Raw genomic sequence first — 17,972 nt, forward strand, 5'->3', positions numbered from 1 at the left:
AGGGCAGCACAGCTAGTATAGAAGTGAATGGGGGCATTACATCATGGTTTGCCATATCTAAAGGCGTAAAGCAGGGATATGTAATGTCACCATCGTTGTTTAATCTGTATATGGATCATTGTATGAAAGAGATTGAAAGTATGGGAATCGGAGTGAAAATGATGAATATATCTGATAAATGCTTGCTATATGACACCGTACTGCTAGCGAGCAGCGCGGAATATTTGCAGCTAATAGTGTCAAGAATGTATGATGTATGTATGGAGAATGATCTGGCAATAAATGAAAGTAAGTCAAAGGTCATGGTGTTTGAATGAGAGAAAGATATGACAGAATGCAAGATTATCGTACACAATGAATCCCTGGAACAAGTGCAGGAATTTTTATATTTAGGCAGCATGTTCACAAGGAATGGAAAAGTGGATAAGGATATTGAGAGAAGAGTGAATGCAGGGTATATAATAAATGGTGCATTGAACAAAGTGAATGCAAATAAAAATATGTCCATGGAAGCCAAGCTACCGGTTCACAACGGCGTGCTGGTACCGACACTAATGTATGGAAGCGAAACATGGAACTGGCAAAGAAAGGATGAAAGCAGAGTGAATGCTGTTGAAATGCACTCCCTCAGACGAATGTGTGGAAAATCATTGTATGACAGAATTAAAAACGAAGATATAAGAAAGAAATGTAAGGCTGAACAAAGAATAATTGAAAAGATTAGGAAGAGTTCTTTACGGTGGTATGGACACGTGGAGTGAATGGATAACGAGAAAACGACTAAAAAAATATATGTGGCGAATGTGAGAGGGAAAACAGAACGAGTATGAACGAAAAAGACTTCGACGATCAGATCAATCAGAACCTAAAATCTAGTGGTGTCATAAGTCTGCGTAATCGGAGGGCATGTATGACTAGATGTATGGATGTAAAGGAGGCGAGAAGTTATGTCAGGACAGAAGAGTGTGGCGTTTCATCCTTTCTGCCTACCCCTGCAGTGAAACGGCATGATGGTAGTAGTAGTAGTAGTAGTACATATAGATCTATTATGTTTTCACATATCGCTCACTCCTTTCAAGAACGTCATAAATCAAAAATCGCCAATTTTGAGTTTTGCACGTTTTCGGAATGCCCAGAAAATGTACTATATCCCAGCAAAAGAGGAATATTTTTAACTTAATATTTACCCGCTACAGGGCAGAAAATGTAGTTTTTGCATTTTGAAAGGAGTGAGCGATATGTACTTTATCCTTTGAAACTAGGGTATATACCTACCATATATAAAAAAATCACAATACTTTTTTTACGACTTCAATGAATTAATCGCGTAAGTAGAGGACCTACTGTATATGTATTGACACAACAAAATTTAATTATATGGTATATTTGAATCCCTAAACACTATTTCCACAGGGTCCACTCATGGGTGATTTATTTATTTATAAGCACCCCCACGGCATTTTTATTATTTTATGAAAATATTTTATTATTATAATTTTTTTATTTATTTATAAATATTACTTTGCATGTTAAAATAATGAGAGTTATTATAAATATAATGGAAGGTAGTCTATTCTTCTGGGAAAAAACTCATAATTTTCAAAATTATAACTTATTAGTAAGTTATAATTTTTTATTTAAATATGTGAATGTGTATGTAAAAAAGTTGATGGTGATCCGTGTGATAAGATCTTGTACTGTTTTTTCTAGATAGTGCAATAAATGTCAAATCAGCAACTTACTGAAGATATTTATAATATGAAAGCAAAATGAATTAATATGTCGTCATTCTCAAGAGTAGTTGTTTTTATACAAATAGTTTACCTGCTTCTTTACATTTTTTTTCATGTAATATGTTAATAAACATTTTTCAACACAGTTTATTAAAAACAAAAATCAGTATTGTAATATAAGTGAGATTCGGAGGTACATTTTCATGCTAAAATTATCATATTAAAACTTGGTGTAAATCCACAGCTGAGCAAATCTCAAAATATACAGAGAATTTATATAAAAAAATTATAATAAAAAACTTAACTGGTTGTGGATAAATTTCTCTTAATATAATAATGAATTTCAAAAGTATTTTCACTAGCTTAGGATTCCTAATCATCACTGTAAGCGTTAATGGTGAGTGCTTTGTTATTTTATTATTATTAAAATCAGAAAAATTATTTTATTATTATTATTATCAGGACTTGACAAAAGAATGATAGTGAACCGCAAGTTTTAATTCTTGCAAATATACCTCTGGGCAAGAATTACAGATGAACAAAGTAAGAGTTTATTTTATTTTATTTGCAATCGGTTATAAACTAAAATTTGTTTTTTTAATAGTAATACAAAATTCCTGACACTATATACCGACAATTGGGTTCAGAATGCCCAAACCATTAGAAATAAGTCCGGTAGTGAAGTTGATTTTAATGAGACTTTGCTTTTCAACATAGATAAAGCCTAAAATTTATATTTTAAGTATGAATTATTTAAAAATACATTTTTTTCAATTCAGACAGAAGCCTTTGGAAAAAATATGTAATCACCTTTGGGAACTGTATTTTAGAAGAAAATAAACAATATTAAGCTTTATTCATATTAAAATCTCAACATAGATAAAAAAATGAAAGTCTGTGGATTATATATTGAAATCAATATTATAAAATTGATATATGCACCGATATATTTGAGTAGTGTGGTTGTCAATCATGGGTAGGATGGTGGATGTAACACGTGTATAAAGTGATGACTTCAACCAGCCTTTGACAGGTTATAAGCTCTGTAAATACCAAGACTTTCATATTCTTCACCTATGTTGAGAAATCAATATAAATAATTCCGAAACTAGTTTTTTTTTAAATTTATGTTTAGTTTTAATTTGTGGTACCTATGGGAATATAACGCCCTCCTTATCATTCATCATTCACTTTGTGTAATACAACTTTAATCAAAGTGGTATTACATAAAGTGAACGATAAATGGTGAGGAGAGTGATAGTTTTTTTTTTAAATTATGAAACTAGTTTTATATTAGGAGAAATTATACAAATATAGCAGCATATCAATATAAATAATTCTTAAACCCACATTTGTGAACAACGATTTGGACACACTCAAAATATTGTGAAATTTTTAGCTTCTTTTATTTACTCTTTGATGAAAAAAAGTATAAAGTTGATATTTTGTTATTTTTACAGATAAAAGTCATTAATAATTACATTACCCTTAGTTTCTCCCTCTACCTCCTTCCCTAAACTCCCTTTTTCCTTTGCCTCCCTCATTATCATCAATTTGTGATTTATGTTTTTTTAATGTTCAAGTACTATCTACCCTCTGATCGCAAACAGCTATATGTATATGGTATCAAATGTTTTGATCAATATCACTAGTCTGTTTTTGGTTGGTTAGAAAATATTGCTTTTTAGCAATAAGCCCACCAATTTACTTATTTCTTTTCTGTACATGAAGTTTAAATAAATAAATAAATGATTAAGGAATAGTATGATTTTTCTGCACATGGCACATATTACATTATTGTTCAAAACATGAATTTGTAATTTTCATCCACATTTTGGAATCTAAAAACTTTTTTTGCAGGACTAGATACTCCTTGTCTACAAAGAAAATATAATTTTAGTTCCTTTGTTTGCGTATGTAACGCTGTTTATTGTGATGAAATATCGAAAGTAATACCATTGCTTCCTGGCTCATATCTTCACTATACTTCAAGTCAAGTGAGTAATACCAATTTACTATTAAAAATATTTTGTTAATAAGTAAAATATTTTTAAAAAAGGTGTCTTTTTAAAAAAAAAAAACAATTTATTTTATTTTTAGATAATATACACATTACAAACTTAAATTTAAATCGTATACATTGACAAAAATAGAAAATAAGCAAGAATACTATTGTTAAAGGTGTAGAAGAATCCAACTTCGGAAAACTCCTTCAGACACATGGAACAGATCAATATCCAATGAGATATTGTTCAACATAGCAATAGCTCTTCCTACAGGCATAACCATCAGCAGATTCATCCTGTGTATAGGAATGTGAAACAATCTATGTCGACGCTGTCTTAAGTAACTATCGGGAACATACAGACCAATGTTCCGGATAATTTCAGGATTATCGATCACACTGCGCAACAATCGATAAAAATGCGTAATCAAATACACATTCCTTCTAGTCTCTAAACTATTGTAGCAAAGCATACCCTGGAGAAACTCGGTCGTGCAGAGCCAAGGATAATAGCCGTACTATCTCATGTAGAGATACCTCAGAATCTTCTTTTGGACTTTCTCTACCATAAGAGAATACTTAAGCTCGTGTGGCCCCCAAATCATCGAGCCACTTTTTAATGTGATGTGTAATATAGATATTTTGATAATATTCGTGCTGTACAGATTTATAATCCTACAGTTGTATAAGCGCTTTCCTTCCATGAAAGAAAAATGACAGAAAATTTAAACGGAAATCTAAGTTTGTGATGTCATTGTTTTGTTGATCATTTTTATTTTTACATTTACAGAAATACCGTTATGCTTAAGGCATTCAATGTATTTAAAACATTATTGCCGATGTATGAAAAGACTAATGACTTGGCAGTAACTTTAATTGTTTGTGTAATTAAAAAGAAAAATAGATGTATTAAAGGTCATTGCAAAAAATATGGAACGATTCTTTTTAAAAATATGTATCTGAGTCAGGTTTGCCACATGCAGGAACATGCACAACTGTTGGGCACCGTTTCGATACAGGAAGAGAAAGCTCACCTTCTCTCCCTTTATTGCTTGTTCTGTCACCATTTTAAATTAATATGTGGTACAGTACAGCATCATAGCCAGTCACCCTAAAATCTCTCCTGTTGGGACATATATCTTTTACTTTTTTTTAGGTATCAATTAAATAAACAGTTTAAATTGACTGATAACCTATGACAATAAATTTAAATTAACTTTTATAATAATTTATTAATCAAAACAGATTTCTTGAAAGGTGTTGAATTTTAATATTTTATGGTTTTCATTTCAGGAACAGTATCGTTTATTTAAATCTGTAGGAGAGATTAAACCCTTTGTAAAATCAAGTTTCTTTTCTCGCTTGTGGAAAAATATTTGGAAACACATATGTAAGTTTTATAATTCTTATTGAAATATATTTTATACAAAAAAGAGACACTACAACATATCATATACATTATTCATGATGAATAAGTAGTTATTATCTTATTGAAATAATGTAAAGCTACATACATTCACACTAGCCAATAATTTTAATTTTACTTAGTATATACCACTGTTTCTTAAAATCTATTATTACACGAGTTTCGATGTATTTAGCATCATTATCAAACACTGCAATATGCTAATGCTGAATAAAAATTAGGCAAATTCTGATGCTGACTTGCATCGAAATACGCCACATTGGATTTTAAAATAAAGTGGTATTTACCAAGTTAACTTCAAATTAATTATTAAAAGATATTATCATACGTTTATGAAAGAATTTTAATGATTGGTCATCCGGTTTATCTATGATTTCCAGTGGCAGTAATATCCTTTCTAAATGCAGGAAGTTTGCTTACTATTTTAATCAGTATATACAGGGTGATATTGCATAATTAAGCGATATTGCAACATCAAAGAGATCATAGTGTAGTAGTGAGTGCATTTGGCTACCATGCGTCTTGGATGCGAATCCCAAAACAAACCAATATTAGTGATTTTTTCTTTAATATTAATTTCATATCACCCTGCATTGGTATCTAAAGCCCAAGTCTAATCACTTTACTTTCAAGTAATTAACAACCAAGATAACACTGTTTATGTGATGTAGTCCCTTATGCCGGAGCCACTGAGTTCAGATGAGGGCTAGAAGTAGAAAAACCATCACTGTCGGAAATTTATTCAACCAATGTGGAGTTTCCTTTAGAAAGAAAATTACGTTACATTTTTTGTTGAGGTATAGAAAAACATATATAATGTCGCAATTTTGGTTGCTTAATATTAGTTGCGAAAATATCTTGTATGTTTTCATGTATTTTACAGAGTTATTGCTAAACAGTATATTTATTTTAGGTACCATTGAGATACAAATTGACAGAAAGAAAGTTTACCAAACTGTTAAAGGATTTGGCGGGTCCTTCTCTGATGCAACTGGTATAAATGTTTATTCGTTGAGTAATGCCACGCAGGAAAAATTTTTAAGGTGACAATAGTGATAAATGATAAGTAAACCTAGTGTTTCGATACAACACAAAATCTAAAATAAGTTGGATTTTATGTTGTATCGAAACACTAGTAGCTCATTACAATATTTTGTTCATTTATTGGAAAACTGACAAAAAATATTATATGTTTAAATAAATAAAAACCACAATTTCATTAATTGATTTAGCAGTCATACCATTATTTAAGTTTTACTTAGTAAATACTACTATTTATAAAATCTATTGTGACACATGATTCGATACATTCCCCATCATTTTCAAACACTGTACACGGTGTTTAAAAATTATGCGGAATGCATCGAAATAGGTGTGACAATATATTTCAAGATAGTGGTATTTTTGAAGTAAAGCTTTAATTTAAAACAAAAACAAAATGTTAAAAATAAGGTCTAATTATAAGTCATACATAAAAATTGCCATTAAATAAGGTGAAATAAACTTTTAATTAAAAAAAGTTTGACAACCCCGACCTAAATTATTATCCACAAAAAAAACTTTAATTCAATATCTCACAATACATTGATCAAATATATGAGGAAAAATATAAAATAAAATGAATGATGTCATTGACAATTTGTTGACAGGAATGAAATTCCATTATGGATCGATAAAATATGTTTATTAAATTTAAAAAAAATATGATAGTGAATCATTTTTTTGAGTAAAATAATGTTTTTTTAAAATTTTTTTTCATTTTATGGAGTTTGATCACTTTCCTATTTTATTCTACAATTATTTCTACGTGATGGTTGTGGTGGCAGAGGATATGGTCACAAAACATATTTTTGACACTCTCCGATCGAAAATACCACATGGTTAAAGAATACACAAGTCCAATGTGAAATTGAAGATTTTTTATTCTTGTTTCAAACATTGTAAATGCCTAATTTCCTATTTCAGATCATACTTTAGTGATGTTGGAATTGAATTCAATATGGGAAGAGTTCCTATTGGTGGAACTGACTACTCCACTCGACCATATGCATATAATATGGAACCAGCTGATGACTTGACTCTTTCTAATTTCTCACTCTCTATTGAAGACTTTGATTATAAAGTAAGTTTGTATTTAATTAAATTGTTTTTATTTTTTATTTATGTTTTGTATATTAAAAGCATTGTTAACTTTTTGGTATGGTAATATAACACCCTCCTTATCATTTATCATTCACTTTGTGTAATACAACTTTAATCAAAGTGGTATTACATAAAGTGAACGATAAATGATGAGGAGAGTGATAGTTTTTTTAAAAATTATGAAACTAGTTTTATATTGGGAGAAATATTACAAATATAGCAGCATATCTTATTTTTTTCCATTCATTTTGAGGATATGGATTTTTTAAAACTAGTAAATATTTTGTTTGTTTTGGGGGGGGGGGGGGGATTGGCATTAAAACACCACGCTTGCCTTGCGGGTTGGTGAGTCTTCCATTTTCGTTGGCCTTGAGAGTATTACATCCCACTGGGGTTTTCACCCAATCTTCAACAACAATTCCCAAGTTACCAGGGGACACCATGCGTGGAGGTAAAGATCGGAATTGAGACACAAATCATTCCCAAGATCTAAGTATACTCTACCTTGGTTGGCATGATAAACAATATTTCCCAGAAATTATTTGAATCCCCGTTTGCCCCCCTAACCTATGGCGCGGAAACAATGACTCTGACCAAGCAATCCTCCCATAAGTTGCAAGTTGCACAGAGGAGCATGGAGCGAATTATGCTTGGAATAACATTAAGAGACAAAAAAGGAACGAATGGATCCAACGCCAGACACAGGTCTGTGACGTGGTAGAGCGAATTGCTTGGCTGAAGTGGAAATGGGCCGGTCACATAGCCAGAATGATCGACGACAGATGGACGAAACGCGTTCTGGTGTTGAGACCGAGGAACCAGAGGCCTCTACTAATGAGATGGGTGGACGACATCAGGAAGTTTGCTGGAAGACAGTGGATGGGGACGGCGCAGGATTGGGAGGAGTGGAGGCGGAAGGGGGAGGCCTTTGTCCAGCAGTGGACCTCAATGGGCTGATATGATGAAATATTTTGTTTGATACTGTCTACTAAAAAACATCATGTGTAAGAGCTATGTGTGAAAAGCACTTCCATTCTGAATTTCTATAATTAATACTTCTGGTGTAATTCTCGGTTTTGTCCACTTGCTATTTTCTATCTGATTATTTTATTATTATTTTATCTATCTGTCCATACACAGCCATGTATGTATGTATATGTATGTGTTTATCTATGTGTATGTGTGTGCCTATGTATATAATAAATAAATGAACAAACAATATTTTAAAATGTCATTAATAGCTTACTACTGGAGAGGCTAAGAGTAAAAAAACTGGGTTTCATTTACATTGATTTTCAGCACTTAGGATAAAGAGTGACGTTAATTTATTCATCTTCATTTCTTAATTTTTTTTAGTGCAGTAGAACCCCCTTATCTACTTTTAGGACTAGGGGACTTATGGTCATAACGCAAAAAAGGTTTTAATATCAGAAATGAAGAAAAATATATATTTACAGTAAAATAAACAATCTCTAAACTCAAAAATGACTATGTATTGTTACCAACTTCACAAAAACTGTTATTGAAAAAGGGCATTACAACAATATACACCATAAACAATATTCTTCTTCTTCTTCTAATCCTTAGCCGCATCCAAAGGTGCATAGGGCAGTGCATCATATTTTCGCGGTGTTATCTCGATTGTTTCTTTCACAAAGGCAAGGTGCTCACTCCTGCGCTTCAGAGACCAGTCCAGGGTAGTGTTAAATAAATCCTGGAGTGTAAAATCACTAATATTTATTTTCACCCTCCTGGGAATCGAGCCCAGGACCTCTAGCGCAGTAGCCAAACATGCTAACTATTACACCATGGAGGGGGACATTAATTTAGTAGATAAATAATAGTTTATACTGGAGGATGGTAGGATTTGGTAGGGGGTTGAGGATGGTCTAATTGTTTTTTACATGGGGATTTTTTTAAAGTCAATTGAGAATATATGGATGCATTATTGTTTTAGATTCCGCTTATAAAGCGAGCCCAAGAACTCGCTACGGATGAAATACAAATATTTGCTTCAATTTGGTCGCCTCCAGCTTGGATGAAAACTAATGGAGCAATAGATGGGAAATCCTTCCTGCTCAAGAAATATTATCAGGTGATGGCTGACTACCATCTCAGGTAGTACATTATTGTTTTTAATGTAAACATTTTGTTTCCTTTAGAAAATTATCTAGAATTGACTATTATAATGTTAAGTTGCTAAAAATTTTCAGGAATAATTATGAGAAATGTTTTATTACAAAGGTGTCTTGTATGCTATTAGATCATTATCAAATCAACTAATGAGGTTAATGTACAGGGTATCAACTTTGTACGCACAATAAAATAAGAAACATTTTCAAAAAAACTGAACATTCATTCACAGATCTCGGATATAACAAGGAAACATTCGTTGAAATTTTGGTTTCTGGTTTTCTCCATACATTTATTCACGGTTATAACGAGCAAGTTCTCGGCTATAGCGAGCAAAAAGAGATCGCCTTTTTTTAAATGTTGTAAATATTTGAATGTGTTAAAACGTTTCCTACCTGCAGCAATAAAATCCAACCGGGCAATTAGACCGTTGCCGCCAGGATCAGATTACGTTTATGACTCTGTTGTTAAGTACTAAATTGGTTTGTGTACACCGACAATAAAAAAAGTTTTAAAAAAGGTAGAGGTTCAAAGGTTAAATATAATTGTAATACTTTAATTGGTTACATTTCTGCGCATTAATTTTACAGGTTTCTTGAAGAGTATAAAAAAAACGGTATAAATGTTTGGGCCATTTCTACTGGAAACCAGCCAAGTTTGGGGGTTTTGCCCATTTTCCCAATCAATTCCTTGGGCTGGTTACCTACGGAACAGGTTTGTTATTATTATTTTGGTATTTCTAATCATACTGGATATTTTCTATTTCATTATTTCTACATCTCATTATGATTTTAATGAAGTTTAATCCTGCAGAAACCAGGAGATTGACTGTTCTGGAGAGGGGTTTTGGTTTATTTTTTTTTAGTGTAAGATATAGGCAATTGTATGTATAGATTTATATTATCCACTGACACTTCGTGATGGAATTGCATTTTTAATTTATTATTAGATTAAAACCAATATTTTTAGCTTTTCCACTTTTTTATTTGACCAGCGACCGGGTTTCGTCGTTACCGACATCATCAGACTGGTCTGATGATGTCGGTAACGACGAAACCCGGTCGCTGGTCAAATAAAAAAGTGGAAAAGCTAAAAATATTGGTTTTAATCTAATAATAAATTAATTGTATGTATTGTTTTTAGGGAAAGTGGATTGCAGAAAATTTGGGACCGACAATAAAGAATAACCAAAACTTTTCTCAAGTTCAAATTTTGGCAGTAGATGATTCAAGATACCTTTTCCCTTGGTGGATGAATGTGGTAAATATACATTTTATATCTTAATTTTTTATTTATAAACTTGAATTTTTTAATTTAATAACAAATTAACATTAATTTTTTGTTTACATTCTCTTCTTGTCATTTCATGGTACATGCATTGATTTATATATACATATTTAATACACAATCAGAAAATCCCACATGGGTGTATTCCACTCCATAAAATAATATACACTGTGGTGTGAAGCTAATTATATAAAAAAAAGAAAAATAGGTGTAAAGGATAAGAAACACTTAAATTAAAAACATTAACTGTACAAAATCACCAATTTATGTGAATTTGTATTTCTTCAAGAAATTCATTCATTCACTGAACTATTCATAAAACATATCAATGACCTTTTTTGCAAACTGTAGTGTTGAACTAATACGATAATTGATAAACAAATCAATCCATACTACAAGAAGAAATTGCCGTCATTCACCTGATGTACATAATACAATGCATAATTTTTTTTAAAAGAAAGTAGTCTTGAGCGATAGACGGATACGTCCCCAATCTAATTCTACATTTTCTTTTGTAAAAATAAAGGGGTGGACGGAGGAATATTAAAAATCATATCTGTTAATGCCTGTAAATGCCGCCTATACAATGCCTGCATTGCTCCTGTTCTCTTATACGGCTGTGAAACATGGCACCTTACAAGGGCCCAGAGCAGCCGTGCACTAAGCTTTGAGAATATGTGTTTGCGGAGAATTTTAGGCGTGCGGTGGTTTGACTTTGTGAGGAATGAAGAGATAAGGCGTAGGACGCAGCAAATCTTGGTCACAACTGTCGTCAAGAAAAGGCGATTCAGTTGGCTTGGCCATGTACTCCGCATGCCTTCTGAGAGCCTTAATCAAGCTTGCCTCTTTTACAAGGCATCAGGTTCGCGCCGCCCAGGACGACCACTGCTGACAATTCGCTGGCAGTTCTCGTCAAAACTTCGGGACGCGGATCTGACTTGGGAGGATGCAAGGGAGCTGGCAGCCGACAGAAAAGCCTGGAGACAGTTTGTGGACTCCATATGCTCCACCTAGGGAGCGGATATGGTTTAATTATTAATTATAATTTGGTCCCACTTTTTCACTAAAAATTATCTATGAATCTAAATTATATTCAATGGCATTGAGATGATAAACTATCACTTAGTCTGTAGAAAGTTTTTTCTATTCACATTTATGTACGTAGATGCCAACCAAATTATAAAAAGTTTCTTCTAGATTTCTAAACCAAATTATGTTATTTGTGATGTGTATTTATTTTATAATTTCTATTGTCGTTCTAGATATCTAAAAATAAAGAAGCAATGAAATACATCGATGGAATTTCAGTCCATTGGTATTTTGATTATCTTATTAGCCCTTCAGTTATTGAAAAAACACATAGAAGCTTTCCCGGACTATATATTCTACAAACTGAGTCTTGTACTGGTAAAAAACATTATTATTATCATCCAATATTTTCGTATAATATCTTTAATCACACATAAAAGTTAAAATTTACAAATAATGTGCCCTCACTTGGATTTCTCAAACAGAAAACACATTTTACAATACTGATTTAATAAACTAATTTTTGGTTACTTGTCTCTCAAGTGTACATGAATCATGGATGATGTGGTGTGATGTCCCAACCTATTTATGTCTACATACCTTCATGCTTTATTTATTGATAGTTATTATATACAAAGCTAACTGTCATATGCTATTAATGTTGTTTATAAAAATAAAATAAAAACCCGAATGGTTTAATAATACCTTTAAATTTCAAGAAATGGTTACAACAGACAATTAACTTAATTTTTAATTAAAGTTTTACTCAATAAATACCACTATTTCTTAAAATCTACTGCAACACGTGTTTCGATACATTCCCCATCATTTTCAAACGTAGGTTTTAAGAAATAGTGGTATTCACTAAGTAAAACTTTAATTAAAAATTGATAGATTTTACCACAAAGTGACTTTCAAATCAATTAATGAAATTCATTTTTAATTTAATTTGTATTTAAGATTACTTCGAGTGGCCTGATCGCTCGGCTTTGGGGTCATGGGAAAGAGCTGAATTATACATGGAAGGAATTTTAGAGGTATAGATATTAATTTATTGAATTTAAGCTTTTTACTTGCGTTTCATAACGGATTTTCTGCATTTTGCATGTAAAAAAAACTACTCCATCTAACACTTATTTGTGCCCAATGGTGCATAGAGAACTGCATCATATACTGTATAAGGAGTATTATTTTGATCTTTAAATAAATGAACAAAAGGTGATCAGGCCTGCGGTTCAGATAACAGTCATGGGTTATATTTTGATAAATATTAGAGTTAACGCCCCTGGGAACAAACCCGGATTTTCAGCATGGCACTTAAAGGCGCAGATCACAACACTATGGAGACTAATCATTATCTACCCGTGATAAATCTGTTTCAGGAACATTATACTGTTGGTTACAAAAAAACTAAATAGTTTTTATCCGCTTTTATTTTATAATTAGGAACCAGGTATGGGGTTTGTTGTTAGTTTTTCATTCTTCAGACTAGTTGGAAGCTAGATAAAATTTTATGTATTAGGTATACAAAACAAGGCAAGGGTTAAGAAAAATTATATAATATAAATTTTTTCTGGTGAAACAAATTTCAATTGAGTCATTTAAGTAGTGCATTATAATGATAATTTCATACGAAATATGGTAAGTGTTGATAGATAAATTCAGTTATGAAAACTCATTTTAATAATACAATTATATGATAACCTGGTATCAACTCTGACCATATTTTGTATGTATTATAATATGTACTACACTTAAATTCGAAACTTGGTGTGAAGGAACAAACACATGAGAATAGAAAGTAAAATGAAAATATACAAAACATGTGTTCGACCCATGGCCACTTATGGGATTGAGGCAAGAGCAGATACTTCAAGAACAAAATCTCGACTTCGAACCTCCGAGATGAGGACTCTCCGATCCATAACCGGAAACACATTGCGAGACCGAGTAAGAAATACCGACATCCGGAGCAAGTGTAAGACGGAGGATATCGTGAGGTGGGGACGACAACAAAGGCGATACTGGAATGATCATGTAAACAGAATGCCAGATGAGACTTCCACGTATCGCCCTTCAAGGAATCCTTAAAGGACGCAGACCTCCAAAAAGGTGGAAAGACAGCTGGGAGTCAACATCCCAAAAACTACAAGTGGAGGCACAAACAGATCCTTAGGATCTAGAAAAAGACTTATATTCATTCAATTTGAATTTGTTTCATCAGAAAAAATTATATACTCATTAAATCATGTTTTTAACCCCTACATTGATAATAATATAATATAAAATTTTGTCTAGCCAGTGTGATGATATTGGTAATGATGAAACCTAGTTATTGGTAAAAAAATAAAATATGAAAAAGCTAATCCATTGTAGTTTCATTCTTATATTTTCTTGTAACAGATTGTGTTCGACTGTTTTTTAGAACTTAAATCATTGGGTCGAGGGTTGGATTGATTGGAATATGGCTCTGGATGTCAATTCCAACCCATCTTACATTGAGCGCAAAACAAATTCGCCAGTTGTGGTAATGGTTGAAGATGACGAGTTCTTGAAGCAACCTGCGTTCTACGCTCTCGGACACTTCAGCAAGTTTATACCGAGAGGTTCTAAAAGAGTACATGTGCAGAACATGTTTGGATCTATCAATCATGTAGCCTTTCTGAGACCTGATAACGGAATTACAGTCGTATTTTATAATCCGTAAGTAATTAATGTTTGTGTCACATATACATTACAACATTAATGTGTAAATATAAATATATATTATCAGTATAACATATTATGTTTTATGTATATTAATGTGAAGAATAAGTATTTAGCCATTTCAAATGTTATTATTGCTGTATTTATAAAGCACTTTATAGCGACTTTGAAGCAATTTCTCCTGAAAATTATCCAATAAATGAATATAATATAATGTTTAAAATCATACCTTGAGGTAGCTGACACGATATATTTGTTTTTTTTTTTCAGAAAAAATTATGAAAAGACTGTTGTAATTCAAGAAGAAGGCAAAGGGCAAATCACAATTGAAGTTCCTAAAAGATCAATCCACACTGTGGTCTATTGGTGATTCAAAGACACTAATTTATTTATTATTATTAGTTATGATTTAGAAAAGTGTATGGAAGTAAAATATGAAATTGGCAAAAGAAGGATGAAATAAAAATAAATGCTGTTGAAATGCCACCCAGTAGACGAATGTATGAAAAAAAATGTATGACAGAAATCAAGATATTAGAAATGGATGTCAGGCTAAATTAGGGATAATTGCGGGAATATTCGCCAACACAGAATTTATTCCACCGGAGAGGTCACATGTCGCTCACTCCTTTCAACAACGTCATATATCAAAAAACTTGATTTTTCAGGAGATCATTTTTAAAGTTTAAACATATAATGAAATCTATTAAAAATAAATATCAAGCCACTTATTGAACTTTTTACTGTGCAACAGATCATTTTAGATAAAACCTGAATGCTTTTTCTCCATTTGAAAAATATTAAGTATATTTAAAAAAATAATTAAACACTACCTTATCTTCATAATGCAAAAATGAACACTTTCTGCCCTATAGCGGGTAAATATTAAGTTAAAAATATGCCGCTTTTGCTGGGATATAGTACATTTTCTGGGCATTCCGAAAACATGCACAACTGAAAATTGACGATTTTTTAAATATGATGTTGTTGAAAGGAGTGAGCGATGTCTGTTTACGCGCGATTTTTTTAAAGAATGTTTACGGGAAATTTTTTTGGTTACATATTACAATATATGCAAATAAAGAATTTTTTTTTTTAACTCATTACCTTTCAATAACTCGTTTCTTATCAAAACCATATAATAATTTCGATGAAAAACTTTTTTTTTCAATGCAAAAACGGTGTATTCAATTTTTAAAAAAATTATAAGCAAACATTTAAGAAAAAAAATTAAAAACATATTCAATTTTTTTTGCAGAGTCCCACCAAGCCACCTTGTGTGTCTTGTCGATGGAGTAACATAAATTATCATATAATGAATACTACATAAAAAAGTGTTATTTTATGCACATATTTATACAGAAAAGATTGAATTGAACCATGGAAATAAACCAAAATCCCTTGTTTTACACAAATTGTATGTGCAGAAGCTAGTGTATGTAGTGCAGAAGCTAGTGTATGTAGTTCAGAATTGACATTTTATAGTTATTTTAATGTGTATTTTCAACTGAAAAGGCGACATATTGTTTTATTGAAATCGGTCCTAAACAGCGTTACTTTCACTATGACTGCCTATTATTTTGTTTTACATACACGTAATAACTTCAAATGCCTCATCTGAAAAAAATATAATTCTAATGAACATGTTAATGTTGATGTTGGAGCAAAAATATATAAAAGAGGATGTAAGGCCTCATTACGAATAAAAGAAAACATAAATTGAATGCTGTAAAAATCATTTTATTTTTTTAAAATTAAATATTTTAAGCTGTACATCAAAAAGTATTAAACCATATCGGAAGAATAGATCATAGGTAACCATTATTATTGTAATTATAGAAAAATATTAAGTTGTAATATTGTATGAAACTCTGTTAACATTTTCAGTATTCTATTGATAAAAACAAAGGCCGAAGCAACTACAGGCATACCAATATTTTAGAATTCAAACAATTAATTACTGTTTAAGAATCAGAGTCCTCTTTGACATTCTAAAACAAGGGTGCCAACCTTTAAGCGCTGGGAGTTACTCTTCAAACTCAAGTTTCTTCGCAAACAGTTCTTCACATTTTTTTCTCTTCATGTTTTCACAAAATTATTAATGATTCTACTCACTTTTATACAATGCACATCCTTTTATAGGAGGAATTTTACGATAACAATGTTATATTTTTTATCTTTTTCTGTTTGATTTCTGAATAAATAAATAAATAAATATTTCAAGATTTTTTCACATTTTGAAATTAAAAAGTGTTTTTAGTATTTAAATGTGGAATATTGTTAAATATTTTATACTAACACATTGTTGGCGGGCGGTTTTTTTCATCAGCCCCGACCCTATTATAGAAAAATACTATAGTCAAAATATAGAATGAAATTCTGTTACTATTTTCAGTCTAATAATAAAAACAAATCTCGAAGCAAATTCAAATATATGGTTTTTGAGAATTCCAACCATTAATCATTGCTGGAATTTCAAAACTAAGATAGACATAATTAGTGCGAATATAATCGAAAACATGAAGCCAACCTGCATAACAAAAATGGTAGCAACGGCATAGTGAATGGATGATTTGTGAACAAATTACATCACGGACAAGCTAAATATATGGTAAAGGTTTGATATACGAATACCAGAAAGTAGTTTTTTATATAATCTTTTGATTAATTGGAGTATAGCCCAATAGGACTAGTAAAAATGAGTGAAATATATCTGTTATACGATACATATCATAATATTTTTATTATTGCTCATTTATTTGTTCCACAATATCATATGCCAATTTGTCATCCCCCCTGTGAAGTCGAATAAATATTTTGGAATTATGTATATCCTAATAGATCATGTTCCTTTAGACTCAAGGAGGCTACATCGGTTCTTTACTTTAAACGTATTCAAATCTGTAATGCATAAACTCAAGATATTAGCCATCCCTGTGGACAAAAATATGTCTAGCACCTAGTTCTCTTGTCTGTGACCAGCTCAGTAAAACAATTATCAGTTGTACATACTGAAAAGGGGCTAAAAAACATATGTTCATATATGCGAATTACATTGCATATATGAACATTTGTGTTTTTAGTGATTTTACGAATCAAATCAGAGTCCTATACGCATGTGACCTTTTATACGCATCCGCTTGAAGTGTTATCTGTAGATTTCTTAATTATATCTTGTAAGCCTAGTGATGCGGCTTTCAAAAATGCATCTATATCGCAAAAAAAATTATAAAATCATTATTTTTAAATTCCAAAATAGCTAATCTACTACAAAGGAAGACAAAATGTTTATATTTACGTTTATTTAGTTTATTAGTAAATACCAACCGTCTGCAGTGTATTTGTGTGCTACCTGAATAACTGTAAATTGTGCATGGACACAATCAGGAAATAAAATAAGAGATCTAAAATAATAATTTTCCGCAGATACTTTGTGGCACATTTTACAATATCTTTATAAAATTAATTAAATTTGTTTTCACCACTTTTTTTATTAATACAATTTTACCTA

At 31.4% G+C, this 17,972-nt stretch overlaps 1 protein-coding gene across 2 annotated transcripts; it reads left to right on the forward strand.

Annotated features, from left to right (window-relative positions):
* Positions 1-1,898: 1,898 nt before the first annotated feature.
* On the forward strand, positions 1,899-16,185 carry LOC148312150 (lysosomal acid glucosylceramidase-like). 2 transcript variants are annotated; one of them, XM_088277675.1, is made up of 13 exons: positions 1,899-2,130; positions 3,594-3,730; positions 5,032-5,128; positions 6,078-6,207; positions 7,130-7,286; positions 9,264-9,424; positions 10,030-10,153; positions 10,583-10,699; positions 11,989-12,133; positions 12,716-12,792; positions 14,181-14,458; positions 14,732-14,827; positions 15,720-16,185. In XM_088277675.1, coding segments are annotated over exons 1-13 (1,581 nt in total). In that variant the 5' UTR covers positions 1,899-2,069; the 3' UTR covers positions 15,721-16,185. The 2 variants fall into 2 exon arrangements, with proteins under 2 accessions (XP_088133801.1, XP_088133800.1); XM_088277674.1 differs by lacking the exon at positions 15,720-16,185 and having other exon boundaries at positions 14,732-15,698.
* The last annotated feature ends 1,787 nt before the right edge of the window (positions 16,186-17,972 follow it).

Source organism: Brachycentrus maculatus, unplaced genomic scaffold (genome assembly GCF_059751285.1).
Source record: "Brachycentrus maculatus isolate JH-2025_06_01 unplaced genomic scaffold, ASM5975128v1 h1tg000049l, whole genome shotgun sequence".
NCBI lineage: Eukaryota > Metazoa > Arthropoda > Insecta > Trichoptera > Brachycentridae > Brachycentrus > Brachycentrus maculatus.

Bases quoted from the DNA above. Each gene is read 5' to 3' on its own strand.
- LOC148312150 (XM_088277674.1), top strand. From the start codon at position 2,070: ATGAATTTCAAAAGTATTTTCACTAGCTTAGGATTCCTAATCATCACT. The intron at 7,287-9,263 runs GTAAGTTTGTAT...TTATTGTTTTAG, and splicing joins TTGAAGACTTTGATTATAAA to ATTCCGCTTATAAAGCGAGC. The intron at 10,154-10,582 runs GTTTGTTATTAT...TATTGTTTTTAG, and splicing joins GCTGGTTACCTACGGAACAG to GGAAAGTGGATTGCAGAAAA.